The sequence below is a fragment of the Pithys albifrons genome, chromosome 3 (genome assembly GCF_047495875.1).
Source record: "Pithys albifrons albifrons isolate INPA30051 chromosome 3, PitAlb_v1, whole genome shotgun sequence".
Classification (NCBI taxonomy): domain Eukaryota; kingdom Metazoa; phylum Chordata; class Aves; order Passeriformes; family Thamnophilidae; genus Pithys; species Pithys albifrons.
The window spans coordinates 23,103,538-23,118,849 of record NC_092460.1 but is presented as its reverse complement, the minus strand read 5'-3'; the positions used below and the strand labels follow the sequence as shown (position 1 = coordinate 23,118,849).

The 15,312-nt window shown below is 46.7% G+C and overlaps 1 protein-coding gene across 4 annotated transcripts in view; it reads right to left on the bottom strand.

Moving 5' to 3' along the window:
- Positions 1-709: 709 nt before the first annotated feature.
- Positions 710-15,312, bottom strand: part of FBLN2 (fibulin 2) — a 112,649-nt gene continuing 98,046 nt past the window's right edge. For all 4 annotated transcript variants that reach the window (XM_071550993.1, XM_071550992.1, XM_071550995.1 and 1 more), the window contains 8 exons: positions 14,040-14,177; positions 13,618-13,761; positions 9,844-9,972; positions 9,168-9,293; positions 8,432-8,548; positions 7,352-7,480; positions 3,223-3,346; positions 710-1,234 (listed from right to left, as the gene is read on the bottom strand). In XM_071550993.1, coding sequence (XP_071407094.1) covers positions 877-1,234; positions 3,223-3,346; positions 7,352-7,480; positions 8,432-8,548; positions 9,168-9,293; positions 9,844-9,972; positions 13,618-13,761; positions 14,040-14,177 — 1,265 coding nt within the window. In that variant the 3' untranslated portion in view covers positions 710-876. The remainder of the gene's footprint in view (positions 1,235-3,222; positions 3,347-7,351; positions 7,481-8,431; positions 8,549-9,167; positions 9,294-9,843; positions 9,973-13,617; positions 13,762-14,039; positions 14,178-15,312) is intronic.

Here is a 15,312-nt window from a genome sequence, read left to right as displayed (position 1 = left end):
AGGGAATTTTCCTGAAGCAGAGAAGCAACTCCCCTTTTTGTCTGTTTAAAACTGCAAGTGATTCTTCAGCTTTACAATCAGGAGCAGTAATGATTATTTCACTCTTTCCATTTGAACACTCCTTTAAAAATAAAGCATTGAATCTGCACTTATATGTAACAGAATGAGGAACAGAGGAACCCCAGCACCTGTAAGGACAACTACTAAAAGTGGCAATGTGAGCTTTTACCCTAAAGTGTAACGTTCTGTAAGGCCTCAGTCTTGCAAATATTTAGCACATGAGTAGTTCCTACTAAAGCAAGACTCATCCATAGGCTTTTTTCACTGGTGGAGTTTTCTTTTATTTATATATATTTTAAGGCAACATATTATGTAGATTGGAGGGAGGAGAATAACCTGTCCCAGGAGGTGGGTGACCATCAGTGTCCACACAGAGCCCTGACACAACATCTCAGCCCAGGGAAGGCACTGCCTGAGCCAAACTAGGACTTTGGGTCAGAAAGAGAAATCACTCCAAGGTTTTTTTCCCAATACTCCCAAGTGAACACCTTCCCTCTCTAGTGCAATACCCTGCAGAGGTGACTACACCTAAAAATAATGGCTAAGAAAGGGTTCCAGCACTCAGCACAACTTACGTGCTGCCTTCCAACCCTTCCTTCGTTTGTTGGCAAATGGTGATGCACAGAACTGCATAAGGAAACAAAACACAAAAAGATAAAAATTAACTTAATTTACACAACCAATAAAAAAAGTTTAAAGCGATGATAGAAAAATAATATAAAGGCTAGATACATTAAATGCCAGTTCAACAGTATTAAGCTTTGGTAGAACAGGTAAAGAGCATAGCACCAATCAAATCCAATGGCAGCACAGGCTTCAGTAGGCATGAGCTGTGATGAAAATGTAAATTTTGGCAAGAAAAGTAGTGTAGGTTCCCTGGCGCCACAGTTTCATCTCCACATCCAACAGGAAGTCTTTTGGCTCCTTGACCTGACGCTGCAGGAACACGATGCCTGTGTAGGAGTTCAGCCTGCGGGTGCTGAAGAAGCCTTCCTCATTGCCCTTGGTGATGGTGAGGATGATGTTGTCTCCAGCATAGGCAGGAGAGGGGCCGATCCTGAAGATGTGAGCTGGCACCACGATGTTGGTCTGGAAGTTCAGCTGGTAGTAGGTGATCCTCACTGGGGTGTTCTGGCAGTCCATGTAGTTGAAACAGCTGATGCGTTCACACCTCCTGAAGAATGAGACATGAAGCACCTTCAGTGTCCATGGACAGCAGTAAAATGCATTTGCTTCAGAGTGTTGGGAAATATTAGACAAAGCAGAGTCCCAGACTTCAGTGTGTGATCAGGGACAGGACCCAGGGAATGGCCTGGAGTTGTGTCAGGGCAGGGTTATTCTCCTAGTTCAGCAAGCTGGGACTTGTTTATCACTGTGTGGGTGTGACCAAAGCTGGGCATTCTAAACCCTCTGGGCCATTGCCCAGCAACTGCTACCAATGGCCCATTGGCAGCAGCTGCCCAGGGCACACCTGAGCCCTCAGGCTGGGAAAGAAGCCTTGCAGAGGAGCTGGGAGAACTCCCCTGCAGGGAATCCTTGGCACCTCCACACCTACCTGAGGGCTCAGCTCTGCGGATGGGCCAGCAACCATTCCAAAATCCTCCCTGACTCCCAGAGTCAGATCCCCCAGTGTGGAACTCCCTGCCCTGGGGGAGGGACTGGGGGCTCCCACCCAACCTGAGGGGAGAGAATCTTGGGCTTTGGGGATTTGGGGGACCACTCATTGGATCCAGAGGAGGAGCAGACCCTCGACAGGAGGAGCCCACCACTCTCGCCCAGACTGTGCCATCATCTGCACCAACAGGTTTTTCCCTTCCTTTTCCTTTGGACTTGGGGGAACCATGTGGGGCTCAGCACAGGGGCCACCAAACCCCACTGTGTTTGTGCCCCAGGGGTCTGGGTCAGACTGCTGGGGTTTGTGGGTTAAACCCAATTTCTCTTTGTGCCATTGCATTTATTGTAATATTGTTACTAAATTGTAGGTCTGACTTAGATAATCTCTTTTGTGTTGGGTTCATTCTCCTGCTGGTTTACCTTTAAACCAGCACAGTTAGGTTGAGTATTAGAAAATGTTCTTCCCCCAGAGGGTGGTGGGCACTGACCAGGCTCCCCAGGGCAGAGGGCACAGCCCCAAGGCTGCCAGAGCTCCAGGAGTGTTTGGATGATGCTCTGGGGCACAGGGTGTGACTCTTGGGGATGGGCCTGTGCAGCGCTGAGAGTTGGACTGATGATCCTTGTGGTCCCTTCCAGCTCAGCACATTCTGGGACTGTGTGATTATCCTTGTTGTGCTTTTCCAGTGCCCATAAAGCACTTCCAAGTGTTATTAATTGTCAGAGTACTGCAGTGTTAGAAAAAGATCATGGATGTGGGGAGCTGTGTTGGGAAGCTCCACAACAAAGAGCGAGCCAGAGTCATGCTGCAAGCATGAGCTTGGAAGAGGAGTTGGGGGTTCATCAGTGATAGCAGAGGGCTGGGACAGTGGTACAAGACAGTAAGAGTAAAAACCCTTGGAAGGGTAGCTAAAACACAGGTCTGGGAAAGAAACTCCTCAACTGGCAAAGCAGCTCAATTCTATAAGGCAGAAAGAATCTTTTAAGACATAAGCAACTGAGTATAGGTTCTCAAAGCACTGGCAGCCATGGAGACAGGAAAAGGGGAGGGTGATTTTCGGGCTCCTGGGCCCCAGCTGTTGAGGAGCTGGGGGTGTGCTCTTCCCAGATCCCTGTGGCCTGGCAAGCTCAGGATCCTGCTCCCCTTCACCAGGACCCAGGGAACTGCAATCTGAATATTAACCAGGGAGCCCCAATCCCACTGTAAAAGTAGAGCTCTGAGCAGCCTGGCAGCCACTGCTGAGAGAAGCAGCATAGAAGATCTTACGTTTTAATAACTTAATTATAAACAGAGCCCTGTGAGAGCTGCAGCAAGGAGAGCTGCAGGCTCTGATGCCTGCTCTTCCAGCAGCAGTTGGAGAGCAAGCAGGGGCTCCAGGGCTTGGAAGAAGGAAGGATAACCAGACACAAACTACATGGGGAATGTTTCTGTGCTCCAGGTAGTACAGCAGCTTCTCAGAGCTCTGAGCACCTACACCCACCCCCAAACCAAGCCCTGGTAACAGCACAGCACTGGCCAGGCTGCTGGGACTTTGCCAAGGCCATACTCACATGTCAGACACTTTTCTGTAGTTGGAAGGGCACTCAAAGGACAAGCAGCGGAAGCTGCCTTGGATGTTGTAGCAAGTCTCTGCAGCTGAACAGTTGTGGCTTCCTATTGCACACTCATCAATATCTAAGAAGAAACACAAGAAGACATTCTAAGTTCCAAAGTAGGAATTAATCACAGGTTATGGGCTGTGATACACTTACGAGACTCTGTGCATGAGGAGTCTGTGGGTTTGGCTCCCCAAGCTGAGGGCTCCTGCCCTCACCCCCAGTGTCTTTGTGTTCCCTCCTCAGTACCTGTGTCCCCAGAGCAGGGCTGTGGGAACCCCCAGGAAACACCTGACAGCCAGGTGAGGAGTGTCAGGTCCATCTCTGCGCACAGACACTCACTGGCATTTGGAGTAAACCACGATGATTCCAGTTCTGCTACAATTCTTCTATGTCTGAAACCTTTCATGGAACAAAATTTCCTTCCTTGCCATTACCAGTTAATAAGAGATGAGGGACCCACCTGGCAGGGTGTGGAGTGAACAAGGGAGCCCACTCTTCCCTTCAAGCAGCTTGTGACCCTTTCCATGGGGTTTAACAGTCCCTCCCCTGACTGGCAGAGTCAGTCCAGCTGCAGCCACCCAGCACGTGGCCAGGGTGGCCTTCTGCTGCAGTGGAACTGCAGGGGAACTGTGTTTCTTCACCTGTACATTCCTGCACACTCCTGTAACCCCACTGTCCTCATCCACACACATCTGATGAACACAGGGTTTTACTTTCAGTGGAGAAAAACACATGAGAAGCAAAAAAATGTTCTCAAACCCATAGATCCCGCTTCCCACTGCAATAAAGACCAAGCATGAACATCTAGACAGAACTGCCTGTGTAGCCATATTCTCCCTGCTCCTGAGGTGTGTTGTAACTAATACTATAAACCAGGATGAAAGCAAACAGAATTAAGTGACTAGGTAGCAGTAATCTAGGGCAGTGGTCCCAGCCCAGCCCACCTACCCAGCCCACAGCTGTAAAAGCTTCTCAAGCTGTTCTGATGGAAGACAGTTTTTAAATAGTTTCCTGAAAGTGATGGGCCAAGTTTTACAGCTTCACAGGTCACTGGTACTCCCTGAACCAGCCTAGTTTCATGCTTAGAGCTCTCCTGGGTCACATGAGGGTTTCTAGGCCAGCGTGGTGCTCCTGGCATTGGTTGGCAGGTGAGAAGCAGGGCAGGGTCAGTTCTGGGGCTGGGCAAGCAGACAACTGGCTTCTGACAGCAGGGCCATGGACTTGTGCATGATGGGGGCACTATGTGCAAGCCCTGGAGCACAAGGATGGACAAAAGCCACGTCTGTGAATGGTTCATTCATTGTGGAACCTGCGTGAGCACAACGGCTCCTTCTCATGGATGGGGCTGCACAATGTCCACAAGGAAAGAAACATCCCCCACCACCCAGGTGGCAGAGAGGCCTCCCCTCCCCAGAGCAAACACACTGCACTGCTGTCGATGAAGGGATGGAGGGATACCCTGTGTCTGACTACACATTAACCACTCACAACCTATTGCACAAAAGCTGACCCTCAGGATTAAACAGATCCTGTCAGGATAAGACCAGTGCATGCTAAAGGCAACAGGACCTTCTCTGCCTTGTTGAGAATGGAGAAAGCTGGGCTGTGTCAGAAGAATGTATCTGTGCATGAAGGTTTCTCTGGATTAAAGCAGAGCAACCACATTAAACCTGGATTTAAAGCAATCGAGTGCAAAGCAAAGTGATCACGGCTGTACTGCACAATCCAGGAGATGGGAGCTCCACCAGGACAATGTGAAACATGGGAACTCAGGAACAACACTTCAGAACAAGGCACACAGATCTGAAAATTTAAGATATATATATATATAAATATCTCCCCATAATGAGATTTAAGTACAGAAGACAATAAAGAGCATTTAAAGCTCAAAGACACTTCATGGCCCAGAGCATACACGTAGTTACCTAAATAACACATAACCACAAGACCAAGCCATGGGCCTTAAAATGCTGAAAACCAGATGCAGTATCAAAGATCCAGCTTGAGCAGAAATCATTGGCAGAGATCTCCCAGTCACACTGTGTACTCCCAAATGTCTAGACAACGCACGGAGGCTTTACAATGAAATAAATGCTAACAGAGAAGGCATGTGGACTGTGTAGGGCCCTGCAGCTCTGCCAATTGTCACAGAAGAGAGGGACTCCTAGAGGGAAAATATAACCTCACACTCCCTCCATTCCCCTGGGGTGAGAACTGATCTCATACACTGAACTGGCTGGTTTAAAAGTCTTGCAAAGAAAAGTATACAATAGGAAGTAGGAGAGAATCAAAGTGAAGTAAATCCCTCGCTGATTCTGTGCAGTGCCCCTAAGGTGAAAAGAAAATTTCTTCCATATTGCAATCATTGTCATGAAAGCAACTCCCTCCCTCCACCACTTTGGCTGCACTGCAAAATACCACAGGCAGTTCCTCCAAAAAAGATCCATATGTTGCAACACTGTTCCATGAGATGCAACTCATCTGCTGGAAACAAAAGGTACAAAGAACACACCACCAGCAACCCTGAAGAACTGGTCAGATGACGAGGAACTGGAGCCAGACCTTTAGCTGGTGGAAACCAAGATTATCTTCTTGAGCTTAGCACAGCCAACATCAATTCAGAGCTTCTCCAAACACGTTTTCAGACAGACCTCAATACCTAAGCCTGGCCTAACTTGTGCTACAGACCTGCAGAGCTCAGAAAAAGGGAATGTATCAGCGGGGCTCCTTCCAGAGCCTGACTAACACCAGCTCAAGAGCTCCTGCACTTTGCACAGAGAGCAACTTCACCCTCCAAGGAGGGTGCATGTTCCAGGTAGCAGAGACACTTGGAAAAGCTCTTCCCAGGGTCACTGTGTGGGCAAGTCTCATGGGTGAGCATCGTGCAGAGAGGGTTCCACCCCACCCAAACAACACAAGTGCAATCCCCAGGTCTGGGGGGATGTCCCAGTCCCCTGCCTCCAGCACCTGCAGCACACAGTGGGTGCCTCTGGCTGGGCTTGGGAGAGCTGTGCTGGCTCAGGAACGCAGTGTCTCACACTATTAACTCTGGAACGTCCTCAGCCCAGATCTCACTGCTGGCAGAGGTGGCAACCAATGTGCCAGCAGCACTCCAAGTTAGCAGGAAAAAACAAACTAAGCCTGTGGAGAGTTACAGCTGCAGTTTTTTAAAGGTGAATATTTACATAAGAATTTAAATGCACATGGATATCACTGCATTCATACTTAAAAACACATTTAAAAAATATTTCCATTTTTTCAGAAGGATATTAATTGTCATGTAATCTGCTTCCCTGCTCCAAAGTCAGGATTAAGTAGCTCATGCTGCTCATGATTCCAGCCTGAGAGAGACATAACCAAAAGTTACAGAAAGTTCCATGAAAAACTAAGGGCAGGAAATGCCTGGCAGTTGGTGTAATCACTGCAGGAGTGTGGGTAGAGTATGCAAAGGTAATCAGCTCTTCCATCATCATTACACAGGCAATGTATTCTTTGGAAATGGGGGTCCACCTCAGGAGCAGACAGCTGTGCACCAGATGAAAACCACCACAGACTCCTGTGATTCAGGAGACAACGGGTTGTGAGGGGAGGGGACTTGTCATTGCACTAACATTTTCTAATGCCAACACCATTAAGGTGACAAGACTGCTGGATGGCAAAGTTCCTGATACAGCTCCAACTTTCAATCTTCCAGTTTGCTAGGGCAGAAAACTGCAACTCCTAACAAAGCCACAGATTTCTACACGTGGCACCTCTAAAACCCCAGCTCATTGAGTGCCGTGCCAAGGTGCACACACAGTTCACAGGAGGAATCAGATGCCCCAGCTGGAAGGATCCTGTGGGCTCCTTTGGGGATTTATTTGAGCACTCAGCTCCTACTGACAGCCCAGTTGCCACAGCACATTCTTCTAACACAGCAGGAAGCTGACTCTGCACAGACCAACTTTTGGCAACTTTTTCAAGTGACTTTTTAACAGCGACTAATATAAGATATGGAGGTTGGGTAGAATAACCATAATGGCTCATTCCAAGGATTAAAGCTTCATGATATAACCCTCTCAGTTGCTAAACTCCTCCTTACCTCGACAGGTCCTCCCGTTGGCTGCCATGGTATAGCCCTGCTCAGGACAGGCACACTGGTAGCTGCCAGGAACGTTGATGCAGCGGAAGGTGCAGAGGATGCCAGCACTCTGTGTGCATTCATCAATGTCTGCAGAGAAAACACAGGCACCAGGGTGTGCAAAAAGGCAAAGCACAAATCTTCAAAGGGAGGCCGTGCAACACAAGGCAATTCCCATCTGGCACATTTATAATATATTGCTAAACGTGAATGCAGCCATGAGAGTTTGGTGTTGCTGTAGGACTGCTGATGGTGCTTTCGGAAACGCTGAAGGCAAGGCTGCTCCCAGAAATACTGGTTCCAAGTAGTATTGACTTCTGGAAAAAAATGATGAGTCTACGGCATGTCTGAATGCAAAACTCACTGATACCTCCAGAATTCATAGTCAGAGAACCTAGAATGGTTTGGGTTGGAAGGGACCTTAAAGCTCGTCTCATTCCACCCCTGCCATAGACAGGGACATTTTACGCTATCCCAGGTGGCTCCAAGCCCCATCCAGCTTGACCCTGAACACTCCCAGGATCGGGAGTCCACCTCTGTGCAAAGAATTCTTCCAGGAATTCTTGGGAGGCTTCCCTGTACTAGGAAGAGTGTGGGCTTCTTCACCATTCCTTAAACAGAGACTCTCCACTATGTCAGTGTTGGTAAATTCAAATAAACAGGTAAAGCCCTTTCTGATCACTCTGCTCCACACTCACCCACCACGAGCAGCAGCAGGAGCAAACCCTTGCTCAACCATGGCTGAGGGGGGGCTTTAATTGATGCAATACAGATAAACATATCTTCCCACCTCATTTTTTCAATCATAAGCTCTGGCCTCATGAAACCACTATAATAGCCTCTGGTCTATGGTCACACAGGTGTGTTCCATCCACTGCATTGTCCATAGCTGGAGTTACCTTTAGCAGCTCCTGTGGCAGCTGCAACTCACAGTCACCCTCATCATCACCTGCAGCATTAGGTGCTGCTTAGAGTCAGCCAGCACTTAGTGCTCCAGAGAATAACCACATTTACCTTGACCTGATGGAGCAACAGCCTTACCTTTACAGGAATGTCCATCTTCTGCCAGCTGGAAACCTTGCCTGCAGTAACACTGGTAGGAACCATAAACGTTGGCACACTCCTGGCTGCAGGGACTGTTATCACATTCATTCACATCTGTAGCGAAAAACAAACATAGATATGGCCACAGAGGCTCACAACAGTGTCTTCCACCTTTTCCTGCCCCTGAAAACAGCTACCTTGTGGTCAGAGTGACCAAGGGCGGACTTATCTGCCCCAGTTTGTCTTTGCTCCCTAGGCAGAATTCCAAGAAGCCTCAGAATGCCAGCTGCACCTGAATTTCATTTCTATAGATACCCATGAAAACACACAGACATGCAGACACTGTGGGTTACAGTTGACTACAAATATGTAATCATTGCCTTATAAAAGTCATGGAGGACTCAAGACATTTCCATTCAATTCAAAATCATTATTTGTAAGTTTAGTCTCTACCCCGTGTCATCTTTATCAAAATTTAAATGAAGAGTCTCCTATTCTATCTGTGTTCTGTTCTCCATTTTTCTCATCTGAAAGGAAAGCAGAAAGTATGTGAGGGAAAGGAAGAAAGAGGAGAAATCTGTCAATGCTCATCTGACAAGTTTGAGTGTTTGAATATGTGCAAATTTGAGCACATACAAGGTTTACAGTGTTTATATTTCACCTCAACTCCTTCTCTAAAGTGCCTTAACTTCCACTATGATTTCCTCTTCATGTTAAAAAAAATGTGTGGTACCTTCACAGTGTTTCCCGTCGTAGGACAAGCGGAAACCAGAGGAACAAGTGCAGTGGTAGGAGCCAGGGGTGTTCTCACACGTGTGCTGGCACAGGCGCCCAGGGTAATTCCAGCACTCATTGATATCTGCCAGCACAACAATCAAACACACCATCAGCTGAGGAGCACAAGCATGAATACACAATCAGCTGAGGAACACAATTAGCTGAGGAACACAAGCTTCAAACAAGATGCAGGGGGATATTTGGGAAGTGTCAGAGACTGATTTGCAGCCTGTGAAATGCTGCAGTCTCAGGTCGATGCTGGATGCCCCTGTGTTCTAAGTGGGCTCCAGTGTGGACAAAACACAAAGGGCTGTTCCAAGGCTCTCAGGAACAAAGTGGTGAAGTCTTCAGACAGATACAACTCTACAGCAGCAGCAGAACAGCCCATAGGGGATTACTCTGCAAATGACTTTAACTGATAACCTGCTGTTAAACCAAGCCAAGGGCATCTGGTCAGAAACCCCAGCACAGAGGGACAGAGCTCTAAGCTGCACATCAGCAGCTTTAGAGGTGGTTCCACCATCTCCAGAGGCACTGCACTGCAGGACTGATGCCTGCAGGCTGTAGTGGTGCTGGGCACTGCCCTGAGGCTCAGCCAGGGAGCCCTCCCATGCCCCTAGGGCCTCCCATACCGATGCAGCTCCTGCTGAAGGCATCGTACTGGAATCCCATCTTGCAGTCGCAGCGATAAGCGCCGGGCAGGTTGTGGCAGATCTGCCCCTCCCCACAGCGGTGCACTCCAGTCTGACACTCATCCACATCTGCAGGGCCACACAGAGCAGTTTGCTTAAAATCAATGTTTGCAAAGAGACAAAGAAGTTAATTCATTAAATAACAGAACCTGCTATGGTTGTCCCCTGGACAGAAGGACTGTCACCAGCTTTTCCCACCCTGCTCTTCTCAGAGTATCTCTGTGTATCTCTAAGCCAAACCTCTGAAAAGTACATTATCTTCAGAGTGAAAATAGTAACTGGCACTGCAATGGAGCTCTCCCACTATGTTCTGCATTTCAATGGAAACACATTTTGATGCTGATCAGACCCAGACATTTAAACACCCCAATGTGATGTTCTGCCTTTCTGTGAGTCACACCAGGCCATTTAAAGCAAAACAAGAACCAGCCAGAAATTCTGCTCATCCCTTCAATGAAAGCAATTGCTATTTTCATCTCCAGTTGCCCTTCCAGTCTTGCTCCTGCTGTCTAACTTTTGCTCTTTCCCAATGTTGATCCTTTTTCTTTTCTCAATCAACTCCCATTGAGACATTCCTCGTGGCCTCTCATCCAAAATCCAATACCAACAAATTAGTTGCTTCCCCACTCACATGCATAATTTCCAATCTCATTTAAAGATCCTTGGATGAAGATGAGAGTTTTCAATACACACTGATTTACAAGACTTGCAACATGACTAAATAGCTCATCAGTCTCTAACAAATCCCTCTTACCATCTGTGACAAGAAGCATCAAAAAGTCTCATTAACCCTCAGAACTGTGTATTTCTTCACATATTCTGAGTTCTGCCATTTCCTAAACCATCAGATCTGCTTTCCTCCCATTATACACATCTTCATCTGCTTTTGCAACCCAAATCCTTGTTCATGTACTATTAATTAGAATGGAAGTCTAAGGCTGGAGGTTCTCCATACCTGCCCCATTTGAGCACTAAATGTTCCTGGGCAGTTCTCCATCAAACAGAAACCTTGGACAATGCTATGGGCAGCACCCACTTGCTGAGGGAATCACCAGGAAGCGAGAGCAGAAACTTGGATTTGGGAAACTGGAGATTATACCAACTCTGATGAGGGGCACTGACAAATACTTAGTTCAGTATTTCAGCAGATTCCCATCTCACAGACCCTGCTGGCCTCAGGGTCAGGGATGACTGGGAATGCTAAGCCAAGGAATTCCTGACAGGCTGTGAGATTTCTGCTGAAAACACTGACTCCTCATTTTCTTGTAACATCAGAAGTAGCACCAAAACAAGGAAGTCTCTAGTACAGATACTAATTTGTAAAGTAGAAGCTTTATTTGTAATGAATTCATGTGTGCAAATATTTCATTAGTTTGTCCAAAAATTATTTATTCCATTGCATTCAGACTTTCATTAGTTCTAGGGAATTACCCCACCAGAAATGTGCCATATTTCCCAATACTTACAGCAGTTACCAGTTAAATCTAAATGGTAGTCTTTAATAACTCATTTACTAAATCAGAAAATCTGAACATTTTAAAGACAGATGAATCCTCTAAAAGAGGAGATGACCCTACAAGTGTTGTTCTGCTGGAGAAACATGTGCAGATTATGTTTTTACTACTGTGAATAAATCTGAATTAGGAATCTAATTAGCTTTTGTAATGCCTCAAAGAAACTAGTCTTTATCAGAAAGAGGGGAAATTAGGACCATATGTTTCTCTTTTTTCTTCTCTGTGCTCTGCCTACTTAAAGAAAGCCATTCCAAAAATACTGTAAGATACAGACCAGCAAGAGGGACAGAGTGCACACAGCAAAGTCAGAGGAATCACCAATTAACATTAAGTATGTTTGGCCATAATCAAGCTCGAGAAGCTTCCTTATACCTGCTCTTTGTCAACCATTTAAAGCAAAGGGCCATCAGTAATCACATTGCATTGTGTTGGCTCCTCCCGCTTTAAAGACAAAGATGCTGTATGAATAGCGGCAGTTTCCTCCCCTGTCACATATTTGCACATAGTCACTCTTTCTGAGGAACAACTGGGGAGAAAAGCTGGACTCTTTCTCTACCAGCAATTTGGAATTTAGGAATGTAATTTGTTCCAGTCATTACAGAACTGTCAAGGGTGGAAAAGACCTCTAAGATCACCAAGTCCAATTGCCAACCCAACAGCACCATGTTCCCCACCAACCCATCTCCCCAGCTGCCACAGCCACATGTTTTTTGACCAGGTCTAGGGATGGTGACTCCAGCCCTGCCCTGGGCAAGTCTGCCCTCCCTAGCAGGGTATGCAAAGAGCTGTCCCACTGCAGCCTGGACTTCTGTGCTGCTCAGGGCTGACAAGGCAGGGAGAAGAATGGCATTGATGGAGACATTGGCATGGTGATCCCCCTAAAATCAGTGTAAGGGTCACCACATTTTCAAGTGGTGCAATGTATGTGGCCCAGATGGCTTGGGTGGAGCAGGACTGACTGAAATCAGCTGAAGAATTGTGTGTTCACAGCACCTGAGACAGGACCTTGGGACCTACTGAAATATTTCAGGCTGCTCCCTAACAGGACAGCAAAGGAGACTGCTTTATGTTGCCCCAAATTGATGAAACACAACCCCAGAGCTGTAATAAGAAGGTTTCTCATTTTCCTCAGTTACAGACACAAACTCCCTGTCACCTGCCACTGCCAAACCTTCCCCACTGGCTGAGCATGGTCTGGATAGTCCTGGGGGCAAAACCACGAGGGCACACAGACCATAATGAAGAGCAAAGAGGTGAATACAGAAATTCCTGTGGAAATGGGGTCCAGCTGTACCACTGTTTTCCACCACAGCCATGACCAAATTCATAGCTACCAACAGGGCTCCCATCCACCTGCACCATCACAAAGCATATTTTGTTTATTTGTCATCATTCCTTTTTTACAAAGGGAAGGGAGGTACAAATCATTGGATATCCTCACTAACCAAACTGCTGATTTGTCACTTCTTTTTTTTTTTCCCTCTACTGTCATTTTTGGATTTCCTACCTCGTGTAACTCAGAACACAGGGAATTAGAGAACACAGAGCCAGCCCTGCCCTGGGCACCAGGGGCTCAGCTTTCCTTCCCTTCATGCCTTGTGTGCTCATTTACAGAACAAATGCAAATAACTGCCAAAATCCGCTATTCTGAGTCAGTAACTCCCTATACACACTGGAACAAACACAAATCAGCATCAAGCTGCATGCCAGCCTATATGAATATTTCACATATTCATTCTTCTCAGAATTCTTTTCACTAAGTAGGAATTTATCCTAAACATCCCCACAAGTGGATCAAATGAGGAACACCATTCACAGCCTTCCAAAGAACATCCACTTGGTGCTACTCTTGTGGTCCCACAAACTCAGTGTTTGCTGCAGATCACATCACTTACACTAAGATGTGTAAAAACAGCAAGGGCTCGTGGTTTAGACTGACAGCACGAGTCTAAAAAGTAACTAAATGCCCTTCACTGCAGAATGGAAGCCAGTGAATCCCATCTGCAGTCAGAACCAAAGCTGCTCTGAGCATGCCAGGAGGAATCCATGGAGCAATCAGGCACCAGTGCAGTGAAACCAATCCCTGAGCCGCTGGGACAGCAAACTGCCCTTCCTCAAACACACGTAGGAATCTGGAGGTAACTCAGACCCTCTTGTTAGATCTGAACTGAGGGCCCTGAGCAGCCCGTGGGCCCCTCACCAATGCAGCGGGTGCCCTCCTCGTTGGAGTGGTATCCTCTGCTGCAGCTCAGCATGTTCCTCTGGCAGGTGTAGGACCCCACGGTGTTGATGCAGTTGAATCCTGGTTTACAGGGCTCAGGGAGGGATGTGCATTCATTAATATCTAGTGAAGAAAACAAATTAGAATAGTGAGAGCTGCTATATAACCTTTCTGGTCTGTTTTCTTTCAGCTGTCACTTCTTTTTTTTTCATTTCAGCTTCTTGTGCTCCAAAAATGAGGCTGGTGAAGGTCTGCTGTGGGAAGACTTTCGAAAGCAATGACTTTAAAAGGGCAGCAACATTTACATTAAACTCACAGGAGGGTTTGAGGAAAACTACATATACAAGGGGCCAACATCCCCCTTGGACAGGCCGTGCTCCAAACCCTCTGGTCACACTTACCAACACAGTTCCCCTCAGGGTCCTGCAGGAAGCCATCCATGCAGCGCTGCTTGGACTCGCAGTAGAAGGACCCGGCCGTGTTCTGACACACGAAGTTCACTTTGCAGCTGTGAGTTCCTCTCTCGCACTCATCGATATCTGGGGATCAGACCAGAACAGCATGCTGGGGTTAGTTAAGCTCTAACTTGCAGCGATCTTTGGGACTGTTTAACTTCCAGAAAGGAAATTAGGAGGCAGTATTTAAACCAGCCACATGTTGCCAGTGGGAAACCTGAGGTTTAAGTGTGTTTGCTCTCAGACATCCACTTCAGCACAGGCTGCAGGATTTGGCAGGTCCTGCAGCAAATTTGAGTCAGGTCCCTACTGCCTCGTTTACAGCATCTCTTGTGACCCACAAATACCTAAATAGCTGTGGTTTTAAATTCCTAAAGATCCACATTAAAACTAGGAATAAAATAGGAACCGTAGTCTTTCCTAAGCAAAATGATCTCCTATTCCTTACATACCTCAAGAATTCAGGGATGTAGAAACCTCCCTCCTCTGAATTTGATACTAATAGGGCACCTTGTTTGAGTGGGGCTGGGATTTCACTGCTTACACACAGACATGCAGTCATGGAGGTGTGGATATATGTATATAATGTATATATGTATATATATAGTCCATGCAGTCATGTAGGTGTGTATATATATATATACACACACACACACATATATATGCACACACACACTTCTGTACACACAAAACCCACTTATCCAACTCTGAAAACTAAGCCAAAAAAACTCCAACGAGGCAGGAGTATTAGTAACAAATTTTGCTTTTTTTTTCTTACTCTGCAGCCAGAGGCCAACACAACTTCCTCATTTTTTATGAAGTATATGAAAATATTTCTCAAATTATGTTCACCAACTCAGTGTTTGTTTCTAGAGACATTGCAAACACTTCCTGTGAGTTTGAAACGTATAAATTTATCCCCAGCTGAGTAACTGTGGTGTAGAGGCATTGCTTCCATTTTCCAGTTGAAGATGCCCCACCTTGGAGCAGACTCAGCTATAAGTATGTTCAAAATTCAGCTCCTGTGAGTATTTTCAAATGTGCTTTACCATATGCTAGTTGCCAAAGAATATCTTCACTAGAAGATAAAGACAAATGGAAGGAAGTCCACGATGGAGGAGTCCCCACTCCTCCAGGCAGACCAGGGGAGAGCTGTTGGCACTTCTCCTTCCACTTCAACTCCTCCTTAAATATGAAGGTCATGAGGCAACATCACCAG